This window comes from Platichthys flesus, chromosome 7, assembly GCF_949316205.1.
Source record: "Platichthys flesus chromosome 7, fPlaFle2.1, whole genome shotgun sequence".
Taxonomy (NCBI): domain Eukaryota; kingdom Metazoa; phylum Chordata; class Actinopteri; order Pleuronectiformes; family Pleuronectidae; genus Platichthys; species Platichthys flesus.
Window position 1 is genome coordinate 15,881,107 of NC_084951.1, and position 21,121 is coordinate 15,902,227.

General features: G+C 43.2%; 2 protein-coding genes across 4 annotated transcripts; one reads left to right on the plus strand and one right to left on the minus strand.

Moving 5' to 3' along the window:
• Positions 1-3,326: 3,326 nt before the first annotated feature.
• Positions 3,327-16,986, minus strand: lmbr1l (limb development membrane protein 1-like). Its single transcript, XM_062392769.1, has 17 exons — positions 16,753-16,986; positions 11,557-11,641; positions 9,800-9,833; positions 9,328-9,467; positions 8,740-8,843; positions 8,509-8,632; positions 8,348-8,416; positions 8,193-8,257; positions 7,421-7,493; positions 7,232-7,318; positions 7,065-7,141; positions 6,886-6,963; positions 6,725-6,798; positions 6,474-6,564; positions 6,291-6,357; positions 5,621-5,782; positions 3,327-5,075 (listed from the first exon to the last, which is right to left on the minus strand). Exons 1-17 carry the CDS (start codon positions 16,813-16,815, stop codon positions 4,990-4,992), a joined length of 1,479 nt encoding a protein of 492 aa, XP_062248753.1. The 5' UTR covers positions 16,816-16,986; the 3' UTR covers positions 3,327-4,989.
• On the plus strand, positions 16,244-21,045 carry dnajc22 (DnaJ (Hsp40) homolog, subfamily C, member 22). 3 transcript variants are annotated; one of them, XM_062392772.1, is made up of 4 exons: positions 16,244-16,342; positions 19,372-19,976; positions 20,091-20,383; positions 20,514-21,045. In XM_062392772.1, exons 2-4 carry the CDS (start codon positions 19,427-19,429, stop codon positions 20,691-20,693), a joined length of 1,023 nt encoding a protein of 340 aa, XP_062248756.1. In that variant the 5' UTR covers positions 16,244-16,342; positions 19,372-19,426; the 3' UTR covers positions 20,694-21,045. The 3 variants fall into 3 exon arrangements, with proteins under 3 accessions (XP_062248756.1, XP_062248755.1, XP_062248754.1); XM_062392771.1 differs by lacking the exon at positions 16,244-16,342 and adding an exon at positions 18,616-18,721; XM_062392770.1 differs by lacking the exon at positions 16,244-16,342 and adding an exon at positions 18,628-18,837.
• Positions 21,046-21,121: the final 76 nt, after the last annotated feature.

The window sequence follows — 21,121 nt, forward strand, 5'->3', positions numbered from 1 at the left end:
CGCATCCTTAAGACGCGTTCCGAATATATCACTGTAAGAGCAGACACTTAGTATCCATAAAGCACCTGTGAATTTATCATCGACTCCCTGATCCAAACTTTACTTACAATTCTGCATAGAGGCATGAGGGATAGGTCACAGAGCTCCACAGTGACCGTGGACAGGCATCCTTGTTAGGGAAGTTTCCAGAAGATCCCAGGATGTTGTAGGGAGGGGTGGCAAGGCGAAGCAGCATCTTCCTGCCCTCATGATAAACACGGAGGACGGCTCAAGTCTGGCCAAAGCACCGCAGATGGGAGATATCAGCCCTCATGACAAATGCAGGGAATGACTCAATCAAAAAAAAGCAACAAACACTTTCATATCTTCAATTGGCCACACCGACGTTTCTCATCAAAGCCGCACAAGAGAAGAGATTTCCATCCGACATGAAAGGGAGAGGAAGGAAGCAAACATCTGCGGGTTGGAGATGGAAATAAAGTCATTATTATTGGTTTTTATTTTGTTGCCCCCGTCTCCCCTGCCTTCCCCTGCCTCCTTCTGGCTCTTAGCATTTTACTCCCCCGTTTCAGGATGGGAGTACATGGCTGGATGAATGGTTTGGTTTCCTGCAAAGCCACAGCACAGAAAATGAGATCTTTCCGGCCTGAGTTAGACTACCCTGCTTTGTTCTGTACAAATGGACGGCTGTGTGTACACCTGAGAGGTTTCGTCACGTAGCGTTTATACCTGTGAGTGTAAATGTAGCTTTGTTTGTGAAGCCTTGGGTGAAAAGCAGAACCGGCTCCCGTTCTGCAAATAATGTTCATAATCAAGTGCAGGGAAAAATGAATTCAGGAACACAACCTCTTTTTCAACAGAAGAATTGTTATGAGATAGAAATTAGATTTTGAAATCACTCCAACTGTGATATCTCAAGTGTTTGTCTTGTCTCGTGGAGCTGAATAGACACTCTGCAGGATCCACTTCCTTAGATGGAGGCCGCTGGAAGGGTAAAGGAAAGTCAAGGAACTGACACCTAACGCCCCCCCGCTCCCAAACACAGACACAATTTCCCGCCGGTCCTTTCTCTTTGACCACCGCTGCTGCACCGCCCAGCTCACTGTCTCCCGCCGTGTTATCGGCTCAGGAAGAGGCCGGGTGGTGCATTCTGATGTGGCTGCACACGCTGGAGGATTCTAGCCTCATGTAGTGTAACTCTGCGTTGGAAGCGTACCTCACATGATACGCCTGACACTGTATGTCAGGTGCTGATTTCAGGTCTGCCACTTGAAATCATGTTAAAAAGGAAATTAGACATGTTGGGTCCAGGAGTTGTTGCTCAGCCGCGATGTGGCCTTTGAAAGGGAGCACCAGTGAGCTGAGGTTGAAGGTGCTGCTGCACTGACGTGGACAATAGACTCGATAGGGTGGAACTTCCTGGCCACTGACAAGCAGGTCAAACGTCAGATGTGATGCTTTACCTTCTTTTGAGTCCAAATATTATTTAAATTCTCCATACCACATTATGTACGCTTGAATGGGTCTCTATTGACATGAATTAAAATGTGACTATATGGATTTCTTTCTGTGAGTCCATGTCACATCGTTCGCCCAGACCCGGCGAGGCGAAGGCCTGTGCCAGTCAACCGTGTGAAGCAAGTGTGCCGTGAGTGTGCAGGCAGGATGGCGGGCAGCTGTGGCAAACGGACAGTACGGCCCTTTATCAGTTGATTAGCGAGCAAGTCTCGCCTTTTCCTGTGAGTGTTTCTGTATTTGGGAGCGTGAAACGAGGGAATAACAGCCCCTAATGCACTTTGGCATGAACTTCAAACGGCCGACTGTCAGGAAAGCTAATCTGTGTCTTTGTCCCCCCTTCATTCTTATGTTTTGACAATAAAGATAGCCTATCTCATCCCATTACAAGCTGCCCGTCTCCCGCCTTGTCCCTGATATGCCCGACAACCACTCCAACAGAGCGCGTTACCCAATGGGACTGCTGGGACACCTTGATTGCACTGCTATCAACCCTTTAATATTTTACTGCAGGGAGAGGTGCTGCACCATTGTTTCTCCAACAGAATCCAAGGTTAAGAGGGATATGTTGAGTGTGTGTGTGTGTGTGTGTGTGTGTGTGTGTGTGTGTGGGGGGGGGGGTGGGTCAGAAGAGAGAGCGGGTCATCCACTGACCAGTGTGTCAGCGGTGTACCTCAGTGCCCTTGAGCAAGGCACTGAACCAAGAATTGCCCCATGACGATCAGTGAGTGAATGATGTCATCCAGACTAGAAAATTGCTATACAAGTACAAACCCTGTTGGTTGCTTCATTCTGTTTTTTTTTTGTGTTCTTTAGAGCTAAATCATCAAATCTGGCTGCATTAGCCCAATAATACATGGGTTGGACACAGACTCAGTAGTCTTGTTACTTTAAGGTGAAGGATTATTCCCGTTTTATTAGTGGCCGATTGGACTTTTGGCAGATTTATTTTATATTTTACGAGAGGAAGGGTGGATATTCACTTAGCATCACTCACAAATGCTTAAGTGTTGTTCTAAATATGCTTTTCAACTCAATATTGTGAGTTTTAAGTATAAATTGAATTGAAACCCTTAACCAAAAACTGTCAGCATCACCCTGGGTTAGTTCAAACTCAACTCTTTTCTTTCCAGAGACACTTTTATTGCACTAACCTCTCTCACACACACACACACCTTGTATATGTGGCCTATGCATCACTTCCTCACAGAGTACCCAGTCTCCAGATGTGCGAGTGATGTTGCGTCGACATTGGAGTTCATTTCCTTTTGGCAAAGGAAACGCAGTGCAAAACAAAACCTAAAGCAAATAAGCTCAATTAAAACGTCCAACAAAACAAGAAACGCAAACAAAAAATCAAGAGGGAGAAATTAAGCCGGGGGGGGGGGGGGGGTTCTTGAGCTGTCTTCAGAAAAGGGGAAATCAACAATAGGCAAGGAAAAGGGATGGAAGAAAGGAGGTGGGTGGGTAGGTGGTACAGTGAAGGAGTGAATGTCTCTTCTCCTCCTAATTTGCTGGGTTTTTATCTGGCGCTTGCATCAGAGCGGGGAAAGCGTGGGCTACGGCTGTAGTGGCGTCGCGGCTGGACACTGCTGACAGACAGGCCAAAATATGGCTTTCTTCTGCCGCTGATTAAAGAAGTGCAACAAAAGGGTGGAGGGACGCAGAGGACAGACGCCCTCGTCCAGTCACACACACCCACCCACCACATCAGATCCCTCACGACGTAGTTACATTAATCTAAAATTGTAACAGCATCAAAGAAACTGTAAGAGTCAGAGTGGCGCGTCTCCCAAAAGGACACAAACACATGGAAAACAAAGACATTTTATTGCTTTCTCCTCATAAAACAATGGTTAAAAATTCAGTTTTAAGAAAATCTGAAACATCAGAGCGTTTCATAAGTAAACACAGAATTTTTTTTCATCTTTGAGAATGACTCTAAAGACTTTTTCCATCAACTGTATCACATTCAAAGTTTTCAACACTGGTTAAAAATCCTACATAAGTCAACATGTTAAGTATTGATCCCAAAATGCCCATAAATAAAGATACAAATACAGCACATTATAAACTGTGTGTTCCCAAAAACCAAAAAGAAAAATCCCGGAAAAAGTGACATAAGTAAACCTCAGAGTGCTCCATATATAATACATATAATAACTAACCAGAGAGAGGTTTGAGACACACTGTCCCCTGCTGGTCAAACCATCCGCTATTAACCTGCTGATACAGCAGCGACGGCACATGGTGAAAAGATCATCAACACATTGAGGATAAGATACAGCTGATATAAGAGAATCTAAATAAAAAAAACAGCAGAGGACTGAATGGATTGTCACATTTACTATTCGAAAATAGACAATTCTGAGCTTTCACCCGACGTTCAAGGAGAAATGAAATTTAAAAAAAAAATACTTCACAGAAATAATAGAGGAAAGAATAAAATAAAATTCACCTTAGGTAAAGATAAAGTTTGATTTTTTACTCATGAAATATTGCACTTTCCCCACACAGATTTGTAATAATTCACAGTTTGATTGGTCTAAGGCACAAGTTTCTCCTGGTGAGTGTCATATCGCACACAGATTTCTTGCATAAGACAAAGTAAAGCTTTCTTTTTGTTTTTTTTTGTAAACTACTAGTCCTCAGACTCAGTAAGCTTTCTGTCAGCTTGAAAAACATAATAACCCTGCTCAATAATAAATCACCACGAAGATGTTATTAATTCTAAAAGTTAACCTAGTTAGTAAAAGAGCTCAATCATTCAGACTACGACCTCACTCTAGTATCTTCCCTTGTGTAATCTGTGGAATCACAGATAGACAAGGTACCTTGTGTCCTACTTGGACTCATTTACTACTTCCTCTCATTAACTCACATAACACTGGTTCAGACTGAGCCACGAAACTCGTGGAGTTAGATTCCCGATCCTAAAATAGAGGTGTAGCCCGAGAGAGGAAAGCGTGGTGAAGCCACGAAGAGAGCGAGAACACTCCATCGACCTGAAGCAGGAAGGGGAAGTTATGTCACAGCGACAATGTAATATTTCAAAATAACTCTGCTGACTTTCATATGTGTCAAAAGAGCAACGGCTGTGTAATGAATCCTCTTTTTGTAAGGCGTCGGGTTCGCAGGGGGTTGTTCTGTTTTTTTCCAGTATAGCAGGACTACTAGAATGGCTGTATCGTTTTTTCCCTGGTTCCAGTCATAACCACGACTCTACTAAGCACTTGTACCAGCACTTGTATTGCAGTCAACTATCTGCATCACTATGGACCCTGATAAACTGGTCACAGCCAGAGCTCCCACTTGACGGACGCAGACAGAACTTCTCCGGTCTCTTCACAGGAGGCGAGCCGATCTGCGCACCAACTGGCAAAGGGACTCAACTGCAAATGCATTGAATCCAATAGGTGCACATTTGTAGTTGGCTCAATTTCTTTGAGGAAAGGCAGTTGTGAAGTGAACAAGTCACTGGATTTTAGAAAGTCCACTGGCCAGGAGGAGTCTGAAGGGGACGGTGGACCGTGACACAGTTGAAGGCAGCCTGTGGAGACCTGCAAAAACAGTGACAGAAAAACCAAAGGTCAATGATATCAGACACAATCACAAGGTGGAGCAACACCAAGAAAAGCTAAGAAAAGCTAAGAAAAATAGGGATTTAGGTTCAGTCTATTAATCACAGAACAAAAGTAAGCTGGGAGGTAATGGGGAAGTGCAAGAGAGCTGCCATGGTGCAGAGATGCTATCTGCTCTGTGAGGAAGGGGATTGCGTGTATGTGTGTGCGAGTTTGGCGTGTCCGTGGAGTGCTTGTTTTTGTTGGGTGGAGGGTTTAGAGGGTGTGTGTCTGGGGCGGTGTGCCTGAAGGTCCCCAAGGGGACCCAACTCTCCTCTTGTCCCTTTACACTTTCCTGAAAGAATTGTATTCGTTCTATCTGAGGAAGAGAGACCAGCCCATTGGGGAACTGGGCCAAAGGTGGGAAAACTTATCCCACAACTAGTGCAACTTATTTCAGAACGACACAACCTCAAGGACAGAAGAATACACAGATAAAAAGTGGCCTCGTCATGTTAAGGAGTTGAAAATGTAAGTAAACTGACCAAAGGCGCGGATGAGCTCTCTCTGAACTGCCCAGGTGACTGTCTTGATGAGGGAGGCCGAGGTGAGACCAGCGAACATCATGTTGTACAGGAAGACAATGTAGAAGTTCCCCAGCCAGTTGTAGCGACCGAAGTCTCCCAGTAGATCGAAGCGGGTGATTCCTGACACAAAGGAGGCCAAAGAAAAACCACATGTGAACCAGATACTCGATCCAAACTGTTCCTTCAGCTGCAGAATTTGTGTTACACAAACACCCTCTTGTGGTCAAAGCTAAAATTACAAGTCAAATGTTGACTAACGCCTAATGTTAAATAATAGATGTTGTGTCCCAGTTCTACACTACAAAGTAATTCACAATCTGCTGCACACCCATCGTTCAAACTTCACAACTGCAGTACAGCTCCTATAAAATAAATCTTCATAACATAATCACAGGAAACAACTAATCATGCTCATTGAACTACTTTATTTTCTGAATTGCACTTTTTTTATGCACTGTGGGAAAACAGCAGCAGCACAAAAATATATATTTAGATATAGATATACAAATATTTTGATGTATGCTTACTATTACTTTTCCACTGTGTACACTGCTTGCTCAAAACCTGATTAGTGCTAGCGTGCAGGATGAAATAAATGCTGCATTTGTCATTTATGCTACTTACTTACCAAGTGTGCGTGAGAAGACCGGCAGTGCAGAGCTCAGGATAAGCAGCGAAACACAGTTTGCAATTATCTGAAAGGAACAGAAATGTAGAGATTACTAAAAAGGGTCTCAATACAACACCTAACTAGTTTCTAATGATATCTCACTGGGAGTTCAGATAGACATCAGGTTTAGCTGTCAGGCACCTGGGTGAGGTTGGTGTCCTGTGCACGAGGCAGGAGGCTGATGAAGAGAGGAGAACTATAGAAACCAACTACTGATGATACCATTAGGTAGCTGACAATCATTTTAAGGACAACACTGGGAAGAAGAGTGATTCCCTTACATAGATAGTAACATCTAGAAAGTGTTTTCTAATTATTTAATGAAAGTGCATGAGTCGACATCTCACACGCTGGTCGGACAACAAGGACACTCTGTTGGAATGAAAAGATACAGGATGAGGACTACTTGAACTGCAGCGCCCAGTGAGCCGAACATAGAGAAGGAGGCCCTTCCCAGGTGAGGGTCCTAAAAAAGCAAGAAACCCAACATCCGTCAGTGAGCACCGACCACAAGCTGTTGCTCGGTTCTGTTTCTCTCTGGCAAAATCCTCACCTCCATTCCTCTGGGCATGGCCGTCTCATACAGGAGCAACTCCAACACGTTGAAACAGACCATCAGCACACACATCACCTGAAGAGACAGAAACAGAAGCCATACAATGAAAGAAACCATAGGTGTTATTAAATTTAAAGTTAAGAACGGTGTGGTGTCGTCGATGAATTAGTGTGTACCGTCAGTGCGAGGAGCCCGAGCATGGCCAGTGGATAACCAAGGTTACGCTGCCATGGGGACGCTTTCCTACGCATCTCTGTTTGGAGGGGGGGGGGGTATAACTTATCAAACATGTAATCACTGTGATAGAAACCGAGCAGAGAGCTGCCTGTTCAGTCCGTCTCACCCAGAGCGATGCGCTTGCCCCGCACGGTTTGGTGCTCCTTTTTCATCGCATCCATGTTCAGCTTGACCCAGCAGGATGTGTTACCGCCTTCGACCCGACAACACATGATAGAGACAAGACGTCAGTCAGTCAGCTTTAAATGATTCATCAGGAAATGGTAGAGGACCGTGTTCATGGTTGGTCTCTTACAGTTCAGTTTCCTGGAGAGCGAGTCTTCCTCAAACGTGGTGCAATTCAGTGTTTCATCCACATCCTCCAGCAGCTGCAGAGGACAGGGGCAAAAGAAGATGAAGATGAGATGAGGAATTCAGAGAAGGAACATTTTTTGATAATTTCTGACTTTTATTGTAGCGCCAACATGTGGTTTGTTTCAACGGATGGATGGATTACAGTGATAAGTAGTCCAGATATCTGTGTCTTCCTCATACCATTAACCTGACTATTTTTTAAACCTCAATATTTTAAATTGTCCTATACCTTGGTATAATTACTGTACTTGCAAAACTAACAACAGTTATCTGCAGCTATAGTTCATGTTGCACGTCAACATGTAAAACTAAAGATGTGTCATCCATCCATGCTTCAAACAACTCTATAATATGTGTGTACTACATAAAAGTAGTGTTATACCATTTATATACTAACAGGAAATGATAGAAGACATTTGCTCTCATATTTAATCAAACTCTGATAAGCTACCGCCAATTCATTAACACAGACAATCATATTTTTCCTGAAATGTAACATTTCCTTCCACACTCAAAAATCAAATTTATTTATTTATTTAGGATATTGTCTGCCGTGGTTGCTTTCCTACTTCCTGGAGTGAGCACACTGTATATTCAAAACCTTCGAAGAGTCCCTGTATGTATCATGGATGTTGGACATAGTGCAAGATGAGTTTGTATTTACTGTTTTTGGTGGTAAAATCTAAATTCTAGACGTAAGATCGGTGACTCACCCGTGGTTTGACCAGTAGGCTGCCGGTCACACTAAACATTCGGGACAACCCAAAGGGGGTGCACACTGAGGAGAGACACACACAGATGGTGATATCAAAGTGTCATCCACTACAGATTTGAGCTGATCAAGTAATTATAACTAACATGTACTCACGCAAAAGCAGCAACACTCCAACCAGAGAGATGCCAGAGTACAGATAGGGAAGGTAATACTCCCACAGGTCTAAAAGTCACAGGAGGACAGTATAAGCAGCTAGAATAGAAGAAACCAAAACTGTCACAGAAGGATCATTATTTTCAAAGGAGGTGACTCACCGTAGAGGCTCTTTCTGGCGATGTTGTCATGGAGGAGGGCAGATGCCACCCACACGATGCCCAGCACGAGCAAGGCCAGCAGCAACAGCAGCACAAACGCCTCATACACTCGTGCCATCACCCCCTACACACAAAAACAGATACTCTTATCAACAGGTTCAAGAGTCTCTATTTCTTAAATGGTTTCCAGGTTTAGAGCCTCCATTTCCAACTGAAGGATAAATGTTGTACCTTCTTGGACCCCGCAAATCCCTCAGACTCCGTGAAGAAGTAGGCGAAGGGCATGAGGAAGAACAGGGACAAATTGGAGAAAAGGAAAACTAGGTTCCACAAGCCTGACAAGGGAGGAAGAGAGAGATTTTCCAACACGTTAGTTTTCAGCGCAAACATTCTTGATTGCATTCAAGCATTTCAGCAGTACCACTGAAAACCACAATGGGGCAGAGTCCTGCAATTCTCCAGTGTAACATGGCAGTTAGATGCTAAAATAAACAAGTCTGCTCAACAATAACAGAAGGAATGGAATACTGTGAGCGATAACCATCAGAAAATGAGGCAACACAGACAAGAAGTGTTGAAGCATTGGATTAGATCAGTGAGATAATTTTTTCAAACTGGATCACTGCAGCCAGTAAAGCCACAGCCCATAGCCCTGATTATTATCTGTTTCTGTTTGGACAGAGGCCAGTGGAGTAATGATCTGGAGGTTAATTCCCAGTGACCCTCATTAAATCAGATTCAGCTCTAGACAGCCATGACCTCAGGGATGATCAACTGTTGTTTTGGAGTTGTCACCTGGCAGAAACGTTACTAACGTACCGTGGATAAGAGATCCGTTGAGCCACTGCATGTAGTAGCTCTGTGGGAAGGTGAGCAGCACCTCGTTGGACAAAATGGAGATGGGGAGGAGGAGCACGGCACACACTGCGACGGACAGGGTGAAGGTACACAACCACAGCCTGGAAGAAGAAGAAAAAGAGGCCATCAGTGAAGTCACATGTATATTTGGCCAAAGCCTGAAATCACTGCCCAGGTGAAAGGCTTGCGTGTCCTGGGGAACACACGACAGCGTGTAGCGGCAAAGGGCGGAGTGACACCGTAGTGCCCCACTAAACATCAACAACCACGTAAACACACAAGCTCACACAGGACAAGGCAATAAATCCCCAGCCAAAGGGCCTCTGGCCACAACATGTCACGTTGACTTATCTGCTCAGTACCTCACACTGACACCAGAGTGAGCGAGAAGCGTTTGATGTGGGTCAGTTAATCATTAAAGGTTTATACTTACGCAATTTTGTTGACGGTGGCATCTTCAATATCATCTGAAAGAGCAGAGACACAAGTATCTTTACATCCATTATACTAATAATCCATTAGCCATCCTGAACATGGACAAGCTGCAATAATAACTCATCTTGGAGAAAGCCTTCAACACAGATTGCTGTAAGTGCAATCAGATAGAGTGTTGAAATGTTTACAGATGGTTCGAACTAGGTATAAATTGACATTTCAACAAAATGTCTGCTTTTGTGACAAAGGTAAAACCTGCCTGGGGGCTGAGTACCATGCTGTGTGTACACAGTGTGGAGGGGAATGTTGCAACAGAAGGGGTCTATATGAGTATGAAAAGAAAACACAGAGTGGGGAGTGAAAGTGGAGGAGCAAGTTAGGAACATTCTGTACCAGCAAAAACCAAAGTCTAGTTGAAACTAAAATAAATAGAGGCTGCATCTTTCCAATATGCTATCACTCTCTTAAACCAGCACTGCAAGAACTTCTGCAGTGGTAATATACAAACAGATACTGTAACTTTTTCCCATTGCAGATGTTGGCACAGCTGTTGAGGAATGAGGTAAAGTCAGTGAAGCAAACTCCAGCTCTTAACTCTTGCCAAAAACTGACTTGTTAATTTCTGTTGCTCAATCGTCATTCAGCTGCAGGGCACAACTGTTTGGAACTTGTTGATGCATAAACAACGGTTACAACCCGGAGCCATTGCAGAGCAGGTTTCTGAAAAGTGGGCTTTGTCCCAGGCTACAACCGAGCCCAGTCACAGCCGAGCTGAGACTTGGCCAGTTGGACATCCGACATCTGGTTCCAATAGTGGCAAGTTATTGGATTCATTATGTAACTGTGAGCCCAGTCCCACTGCAGGCCGTTTGTTTTTTTGGTTTAACAATGTTAGAATGCACGATATATTCAAGTGCATGAGGAATGTCAAGTTTATTGGAATGCTTGTTTGGAGGCTGCAAAGTTGTTGTTTATCAATGCTGAGTTGAAGACAAAGTATCTTCTTACATTGTCCCTTTTGTGAAAGATAAAAAGTGAGCGACAGAGTAAAATGAAGCAGATCATTAAGCTCCTTTTGTGGCGTAAGTTATAAAGTATTTGTTTGTTGGAAAGAGTTCTTTTAGGACTAACCCAAAGTAAATGGACCTTAAACCACGACACTGTTTGTCCTGTAGCAGCAGTTTTCAATTCCCCTCCACCAGCGCGATCCACTGGAATTCGGCCTGAAGGGTTGTTATGACATGCCTTCTTCACCTCTGTGATACTCGGGCCAAGGTCCAGAGCTTTGGGTTGAAATAAGCAATGTTCTTGTGCAAACTTTCACTATATTTACGTGAATGTAAACAGGAAAGGTGGGAATGATTCAAATCTCAACATATCTACACGTAAAAGTAAGAGTCAGAAAAGCTATGATTATGAAATGAGTAAGCTTTGTCAAACAGGCCATGTTCATTTTATTGCTTGTCTCAGGGTTGTCAAGCTTTCTGATGCAACTTAAGGCAAGAAAAGATTAGCAGTTATCTCCTGTATTTAGTTACACCCCCCGAACAAAAAAATAACACCTGTGCGACAGAAAGTGTGGCCTGCGTGAGAGAGAAAAACCACAGCACATTAATTAATGCAATAATTAGGCTTGTCAACACCATCAATTCCCCTCCCGGCATTTCTCCAGAAGGCATTCGTAGAAATCTTTCTCACACAGGAGCTTTCATGTGGTACTCTCTTTAGATACAAGAGAGTGACTTTAAAACTCACCTGTGACAAACTCGGCCGTCTTCTTGAAGTGGGTAAGTATGAGGTAGGATAATATGTAGAGGCATGTAAACAGGAGCACACAGATCTGCAGAAGAGACAGAGAGGAATTTGTTTTTTTGCAAAGCTTGAGAACATGGAGATGGTGTTATTGTTTTAGCAGCAAGTCCCACGAAAAGACAAGCCGTCTTGCTCCATCGTGAACTACTGATTATCAACACACTTATTTAAGTTGACTCATGTTTTCTGACTGGTTTGAATAGAATGTTCTGTTGTGTTTAGTAAAACATTCCCCAAATGTCCAATTCAAAGAGAGACAGCTGGACTGAATTCAAACAAAGAGTGAAATGAGTGGCAGACCAGCAGCAGTACACTAAGACGGATTAGGGGGGAGGGGGTCAATACCAGAGAGACAGATCGCCCCAATACTGCCCGTCGAGATCACTGTCTGACAGTTACACTCAATCCACCAACAAATTTAGGTCAGACCTACATTCACTGAGCAATCTGCTGTCTGGTGGAGCTTTCAAGCTTTCACTACAAAGACTACACAAATCACTCGTGTGAAAATCATATAAAACATAAAATATATATATATATATATATAAATTAAATCGCTTTATTAACAGACAAAGGAAAGGATCCCTGGAAGAGGGACAAACAGTCAGTATAAAACATTAAGATCAGTAAATATGGATAATTATAACGATAAATGCCACATTTTTATTTTTTGTTGTTGTTTTGACAGATTTTTGCTCCTGAGGGTTGTGGTTATAAAATCGTCTGTATGTGGAAATTTAAACTAACTACATGTGTTGAGGCTGCTCCATCCCACTCATTCCTCTTTAAGCAATACAATACAAAGGCTAAACATTCTCTCATGGTTGCTCCCTGATCAGAATGTGATATAAAATGTTTAAAATTATTATGCTTGTAAGACACACACGTGAGGGTCCTTCTGCTCCCTTCCATACCACATGATGCGCATACACAAAAATTGCATGTTATAATTGATAAAAAAGTGCATGTGAAACTGGCACGAATTCCCAATTTAAAAGCAACATTTCCACTTGTTCAAAATGTTGGTTCAAGACCCGCAATGAACCTTGAAATAACCTTGAAGAAATGTTGCTGTGCTGGTGATGCTGTTATCAAATTCTTTGGGGGATACGCAAGTCTGTAATTAAATGGATATCAATCCATTCAACTGTGAAAATTCAGTTTTGCGCTGACAGATGAATGAACAGATGTTGCTAAACCTCGAGCCCCGATCAAACATTTCCACATGCCAGCTTAGAAAGCACAGTATGTATATGTCCGTACCTAAGGTAACAAGAGCAACAAACACAGAGAGGCTCTCTAGAGAATGACAGAAATGTGACGACATGCTCGGGGGTATAAAACCAGTTTCTTAAACCAATGTGTACTGAGCATCTTGAGTTCCTTATCAATGCCCCACATCAAACGGGTTCCAGCAATGTGAACAAACTTATGTTTCCGTTTTATACATCTGGTTAAATTGTGTTTTTTGACAGTGACTTGTACAGCAAGTTAATCCTGTCTTCAAACTGGACTTGAACACACCAAACAGGAATGCATTTAGCCTCACACTGTCACACACACACAATTTTGTGTGACACCTGAACAACGGAGCAGGAGATTCTCTGGTGCAGAAGTGTTCATAACAGGAAAACCTCAGGAGCATTCAGTTGAGCGGCGGTGCCTGGGTAGAGCATACTGAAGGCAGGTCATAGCATATAAGTTCAGCTGGGGAAATCACATGTACTTCTCTAAAGCAGATCAACACCAGCGTCAGTCCACATCACCAAAAGCTCTCAAACCTGCTTATCTTTCCAAACAGTTTTCTACTTCGGCATCCTCTACGAGCATGGTACCACTTTCTCATTCTGAGATATAATGTTTCACATCTGTCATGTGTTAGAAGCATCATCAACACGGTCATGGTGAATCCTCCAAACAATATCCTGCTGAATTGTCACATGGGCTCTCTCGGATATTATCTGGGTTTTGGGAGCTGGCAGGAGAAGGTCCGGAGATGGTCCGGAGCCACTGACTTGGACATTTGGCTTCTCACATACAGCCCCTCTGGATAATTTCAGAAGAGTATCCAGAGTTCAGTGCATGTCTGAAAAGAGCTTTGTAGATATAACTACTTTCCCTCTAGCTTAGACATAACAGTTCCTCCAATGAGAGAACCACAGTGTTAACTGTGTAAGTAACACTACTGGTAGCACACTAGCTGTATCATGCAAATAACAATAGACCCTTCACAACAAATAATCAGCTCAGTGTTCAAAATTGTTCAATATTGCGGCACAGTTTGGCAAGGAGCTTGCCATGGTTAATCCAAGTGTAAAAGGAGGAAACAAAGGATGGGTATAGAGTGCGAAATGGATGAGGGGCAGAATAACCCTGTGTTAGTCACGTGCGGCTTGGCAGTGTGAAAGAGCTGGCAGCACACTGCGGGCCACTGGGAGGAGAGTTTAAAGAGACTCAGCATCCAAAGGGGCAGCTTTGTGTTAAACTTGGAGCAGTTTAAAATTCACAGAGGAACCTACACATCTTCAAGCTGATTCAAGCAAAGACAACAATGGAGTTAAACTCTTCCCACTTCTCGCCTGACTTGGTAGTTCCTGAGAAAATTCAAAAGGAGCTGGAGGAGTCTGGCAGTGGAACAGCTCGTCCTTGCATAATGTCAAATGGACTCCCTCAGAGGGGGGCACCTCTTGACCAGCTGAACACGTTCAGGCAAAGCATGTCTTTGTTTTAATAGGCTAGATTAGGCAAACCCTAACCAATTCAGGATTTATTCAAGAGCCAGAAATGACTTTAAATATTGAAGGGCATTGCCATCCTCGTCCAAAAGAAGGTGGGCAGCAACAGCCTGTTGTTTCGATCATTCTACTGTGTGTTATCCGTTATTTTCGATAGTTTAGTATGTACAATTAAAAACAACTCTAATTCTAGTTAGGTAAAAGGGCTTTGAGAATAGGAAATATACGACAATAGTGACAATATATTTTGGAATTTCCTCCTCAAATGTCCTACAGAAAGTAATTCCTATAAACACACATTTAACATGGATTATTAATGCAGATGATGCAGAACATGCTGGGCGACAGAGTTTTCTGCTGAGAAAGACCTTATCGTGACTTTTTATTCTGCAAGCATTGATCCTTGTTGATCCCTCCGGGCTCAGGGTGTGGGCTGTAGGTGTGCACGCCCGGCTCCAACGTTTATATCATCTTACCAAGTTTTTTAAATATGACACCAGTTACATTTGCCTCTTATCGCAGATGATTTACAATGTCAATTAAAGTGAACACATCTGACTAATAAAATGTTCCCATTGGTAAGCTGGTTGGTCAGACAGTTGGTGGGCCCTACTTGGGCCGATGATGAATCAATATTTTTCATTTTGTATAAAAACTCACAGACCAACCTAGTGACTAAAACTTATAGAAATGTATCATGTCACATAAATACTGCCGTAAAAAAATGTATCTGTGCCTCAACAACATACACTGTGTTCTGAAGACTATTATTATGTAAATAAGTCCTTCTGTCATCGGACCATGTGAGAGATAACTGAAATTAATCTACAGTATCTATTCATCTGTTCTTCATTTATCAATTCGATACTGTATGTAGCATCAGAGCTGGTACTTACACTGCAGCCGCATATCAAGTCATTTTAAAATGAGATGAATTATGATGAGCTTTACATTAATCCATTAATAACCAGAGATGCAGGGGCAGCTGACCAGCCTGAGGCAGCACTGTGACGAGATGGTAAGCAGGATACCTGAGGCCTGCCAGTGGCTTAAGAAGGGGGTGTCGACTAATAGCATTAGGTCTTTAGGTGAAAGGGACAATGACAAATCAAGGGCATTAGAATAAATATGGGCACCTAATCGATCACTTGTGTAAAGGGGGCAAGTTTTGTTCTCAATTTGTAATATTTACTTGCCATCCAAGACAACTTCCCGAAGACATTGATATTATCCAGACAACGTCATTGAGTCTATTTGTCAATGTGGGCAGACTTAGGAGTCGCTAATAACTTTTAGGTGTAAATATTTTAACCTGATATTTGTAAACCGAACAGCGAAAGACACAAGCGGTGTTTGTGGAGCCAGAAATCTTAAATTGAGTCTAGTTTTTTTTATTCTGAAACATTGTAAGATTGGGCATTTTTTTTACATTTAGGGGACTGATAATCATGAGTGTATGCAATTTGGTGCAGATCCAAATAAAAACTTAGATGTAGTGCATTTTCATGGGGTTGAAAAAGGGGACAACTGGGCCTTGGCGAGGATATGCCCTCTGCCTAATACCTCTCAAGTTCTTCTTTTGAAGTTTTCTACAATTTAAAGCAACAGATCTTTCCCATGGAAGACAGTAATTGATCCATTATCGTATGCTCTACTGCTGCACAGTTTGTGCTCATCTACAACTAAAGTCCATGAAGAATCGGGGCTGAGCAAACCAGTCAAACCAGGACCAATTGATAAGTCAACCACTGAGTCAAAAGCATGTAGCAGAACTGATGCCGTTAGTCATCGTCCCTGTGGTTCACTTTATCACACATATCTGGTACAGTGGGAAAGGAACTGTCTGTGCAATCACCCTGTACTGTTCAGGTGTAAAGGTCAGCCTCCATGTGTCCTGCTGTAAGAGGACCGATCTCTGTGGCAGGTCTGAAGTTCAGCTGAGCAGGAAGTGGAGGAGTCACACAAAACAGAGACAAGAATGGCAGCTTTAACAGGTAAAAGTTCAAATACTAACAGCTTGTTGGAACCGAAAATGAAAAGCAGGATGTTAACTGCACAGCTACAACGAGATCAGAGGCGGAGGGAGGATTGAGAAAGAGGGGTCAGATGCTGAGTAAGGGAGTTCCTGTGCCAAGCCAGTGACCAGCCGCATCCGTGCAGCAAGAAAGTTCAGCTAACCGCTACAAGAAGCTAACGTCACCTAGATGTCACTTTAAACGTGATACAGATACAAGCTGAACTGACTGAGCCTGTTGTTCCTGCTCGCAGTGATTAGAGAGGAGGGGGCTGTGTGGTTTGCGGAGACCCCTCATATGCATATTAACCGACGGGACCCCCCCCTACACACAGACACACACACACACACACACACACACACACACACCCTGTTAGCCCCTCTACTCACGATGGTCTCCCGGACACGGTTGTGGAAAAGTTGCTCCCGAACCGACACGTCGTCCGTTTCCATTCTGCGGAACCATGCCAGTATCCGCTCAGGCTTCACAAAGCACCGGGGCTGAAGTCGGCTAAGGAGTTAAAAGACGTGACATCTTCAGAAACGCCACGAGTGAGAGTTTCTGTTTGAGTGTGTGTGAGTGTGTGTGTGTGTGTGTGAGCGTGGCTGCATCACAGCGGAGGAGCCTCGACCCTGCTGCTATGAACCATGGTGGGAGGGGTCGTTAGGGGGAGGAGCCATATGGAGGGGAGGGGCCTCAGTGCCACAGGTACATGCCAATTACTTTTTATAATAAACAGTTTCATCAGGTTTATTTCATCCATTCACAAAGTTTGAGAGAAAAGACTTAAATTTATAGAGATCCTTTACAAACACAAGTGATGTACAAAGAAGCATCACAACTAATCAAGATTAAAGGACATATAAAAAGCTTTCTGGTGGAAGTTTTGAGGTCCTTCTATCAGTGCCTTTTCATTTCATTAAAGCGACTTACAATAAGTGCATTCAACCATGAGGGTTCAAACTCAGAACAACAAGGATCCAGAAAGTACAATATTTTTTTCAAGAAAGCCAAACTACAAAGTAGTAGTTCATGGTTTAGTCGGATGAGGTGTGTATTTAGTTTGCGGGGAAAGATGTGTAGACTTTCAGCTGTCCTGATGTCATTGGGGAGCTCATTCGACAATTTAGGAGCCAGGACAGCAAAGAGCCTAGATCTTGTTATTGGCAGCTGCAGAGCGGACTGGACGGGATGGGGTGTAAGGTTTGACCCTTGTAATAGTCAGGTCGTGGGTGGACACCCACTGAGAGATGTCAGTCAGACAGGCAGAGATGTGTGCTGCTACCTGTGTTTCATATTGGGGTAAAAGAGACTGTTTGTCGTCAACATAGCTGAAGTAGGAAAAGCCATAGAATGACAGAGCCGGGAGCGCTGGTGTACAGAGAGAAGAGGAGGGGACCCGGGGCGGAACCTTGAGGGGCCCTAGTGAGACAGATACAGATCCTCTCCAAGTGACGCGGTCAGTGCGGTCGTTGAGGTAGGATGAGAGCAGGGAGATAGCAGAGTAACTGTCACAGCATGAAATTCAAAAGACGGTGGGGTAAAATGTGGTTGGGGGTAGAGAGAAAAACTCCATCTTGGGGAGACGTGTTAACCTCTGTATCTGTATAGATTTTGATTGATTAAGATAAGCAAAAATCTTGGATTAAGTCAAAATAGAGTAAATAAATTATTGAAAAATTCCATCCATCCACATTATCTATATCACTTATCCTCAGAGAAGCTGAAGCCAATCCCAGCTGACACTCGGGCGAGAGGTGAGGTAAACCCTGGACTGCTCACTAGCATAAATATAAAAAATGAATTTTTTTTTTTTTTTTGGTAGAAGTGCTTTCTAAGAAATTACTTCAAACATGGCACTGAATCTGCCTTATTTCCTATATGGTGACTATTTTGAATTACTTCAAGTAGATTTACCTGAAGATACTTATTTTAAGCAGAAATGCAGTATGCTCACTTTCAAAGAAATATTTTAATGCCCTTTTTTGTGACTTTTCTCACCTATAGGAATCTATCATGAGGCGTTGGTTTTTGGCTCAAGGATCTTAATTCCATTATAGCTCTATTTGCAACAAATCCTTCTTGAGAAGGTGTAGAGAACAACACTTACTCTCTGTAAAGCATTTATAATGTCTTTTATTTCTTAGAGAGATCCTCGTGAAACCTTTTATTCACTTTATCAGGTAAGATGATCAAGAGGCCTAAATGTTGAGGGTCATTGTGTGTTGAGTTTGAGAACGCTGCGTAGTTTCATTGTCATGATCCAAAGTCCAACTATTGCAACACACTAGCAGCCTCAACTATACGGAAAGGACTGGAAAAGATTAATCGCGTCAAGGATTTTAAATAATGGGCTCAGTAAGTTACCTAGTCTTTATTACACAGAACTAAATATATCTGAACTTAGAAGTAGACACTTTGAAGATCACTCCGGTGTAAATCTTTTTGAAGTGAGGATTGGCCTACAGTGGAAGGTTGGTGCCATTGACATTTTCTAACCTTTTGTATAATGTGATTTGTGTAGAAAAACAGCCCAACCATGATTTAGATCAAGCAATCAGTCAAGTTAAAATGACGCTGCCCATCATGAACTAAAATAAATCTCTTATATAATGTATTATTTAACCAGGGAAGTGGATCGCAGAGATTAAAACTCCCACTGCACGGGCCAAGTGACCAGCAGCCGGCAGATTATAGGGGAAACATTGCACAACCTTGTACTGAAATCAGAAAGACTTGTATGAAAAGATGTGAACACATGAGATCAATGAGTGTGATGTTATCAAAGATGCTACGTGAACAAAATAGAGATTTATAACTTAGTATATAGCATAATAAATAAAGAGATTAAATAATGTTTAAGGTAATAAATTGTAAAACAATGTGCCCGGCAATTCTGAACAAATTAAATATTACAGAAATTGGCAGGTAGATTGGTTTGTATATAAATATATATACATTATTTAAATATGGACGAAAGACTAAACTTTTTTGTTGCTCCATTCCAGGTACTCACCAAGGATGATTGAACCTCGCCTGAACAGAGCCTGATTTGGCTGCAGGATGGGGAAGAGTGTAATGGTGGCCTATGCCCTGTGGGCAATAGGTGGGCCTTTGGGCCTTCACCATTTATACCTTGGAAGAGACAGCCATGCTCTGTTGTGGATTCTAACCCTGGGAGGCTTTGGCTTTGGCTGGGTCAGAGAGTTCACTCGTATCCCTGCTTACATTGGTGAGGCCAATCGAGATGCAGACAGCGGGAGAAATAGACCCTCTGCCGTGGTCCCTCCCCCGGTAAGCCCTGTCAGATTCGCTGGTCAGGTGTGTGTTGGGATCTACTTTGGCACCGTGGCTCTGATAGGACTCAACTCCCTCAATTTCTTCTACTTGATCGTCCTGCCTTTGTGTGTGGGTGCAGGGGTGCATCTGGTTTCCAATGTTGGCCAACAGTCCTCTGACCTAAAAAAAACTCTGACAACTTGTCTGGTAACTTCCTCGATATTCTATGGCAGCAGCTTGTCACCTTTGCCTATTAGTCTAGCTGCCAGTGTGACTGCTGCTCAGCACCGCCGATTCAAACCCCCGCAGACACAGCAGAGACCAGAGGAACTAGGTGAGAATCTCACAAATAAAATGCTTACCTCTGGTTTCCTTTTAGACATTGATCAAACTGCTTCTCTTTGGATTTCTAAGCCCCACTAACATTGTTTTTCTGTTTTATGCCCAGGGCCACGCCTTTACAAGCTCGGCCTAGCTTGGCTGGCCTTCTCTGCCCCATTGGGCTACTGTATTTTCCACAACACCACAGCCACACTGTACTACCTGTCCGACTGTGTATCAGCGCTGCTGGATATCTTCTGGTTTCTGCCTTGGCTCAGGGGTGCGCTGGAGTACGTTCTTTTAATGCCATATCGCATCTTGTGTGCTCTCACTGGAGGGGGGTACTACGAGGAGGCTTGGAGGAAGGTGCTGGAAATTCTGCTCAAAGAGTACACAGAGGAAGAGAGGGAGGCACTGCACGTAAGCATCCATGCATCTCTGAAAAGGTTATAGAGTGACGAGTCAGGTTTGAGGTGTATACTTTGGGGCAGTGTGTGCCTATTCCATTGCTGTGGCAGGATCATAATGTTTTAACCCCCTTATGTTGTAGGTGTTGTCGTTGGAGGCAGAGGCTACACTTGCAGAGATAACTCAAAGCTATAGGGAGCTGGTCAAGACGTGGCATCCAGACCACAACCCCAGCAGTGAAGCAGAGGCGACGTTTATAAAGATCCAGGAGGCTTATGAGGTCCTTCTCCGGCGCCACAAGCCCCGTCATCCCTTCAAATAGTTGCAAGAGGAGAAAAGTTAGATTTGTGAGATTGATGAGATTGATGAGATTGATTGGATGTGAGATTGCGTTGTTTTACATTGATCATTTTCTTAACATTACAGAGTGCTGACATTATCACTTCCCCTGGTCTAACAGCCTTTGAGCAGCTTTCTGACTGGTTACTTGGCAGAGCTTGCTGCCACCTTGTGGTGCCATACCTGTAGTAACACCGTAAACTATTTCATCTCAACAATTTGACTTGTGTTTTAATGTCTGCTTTCATGCAATTAAAAGCTGAACCACCACAGACACACACGCACACCTTCAATTCAGATTGTGACTAATAAAAACGAACCAGTAAACGGTGTAATAGCTGTGTAATAAATGTATGTTTGTTGCCATAGAGAAGGAGACATTTTAAAATTCCCCTCCTCTCTATTTTTCCA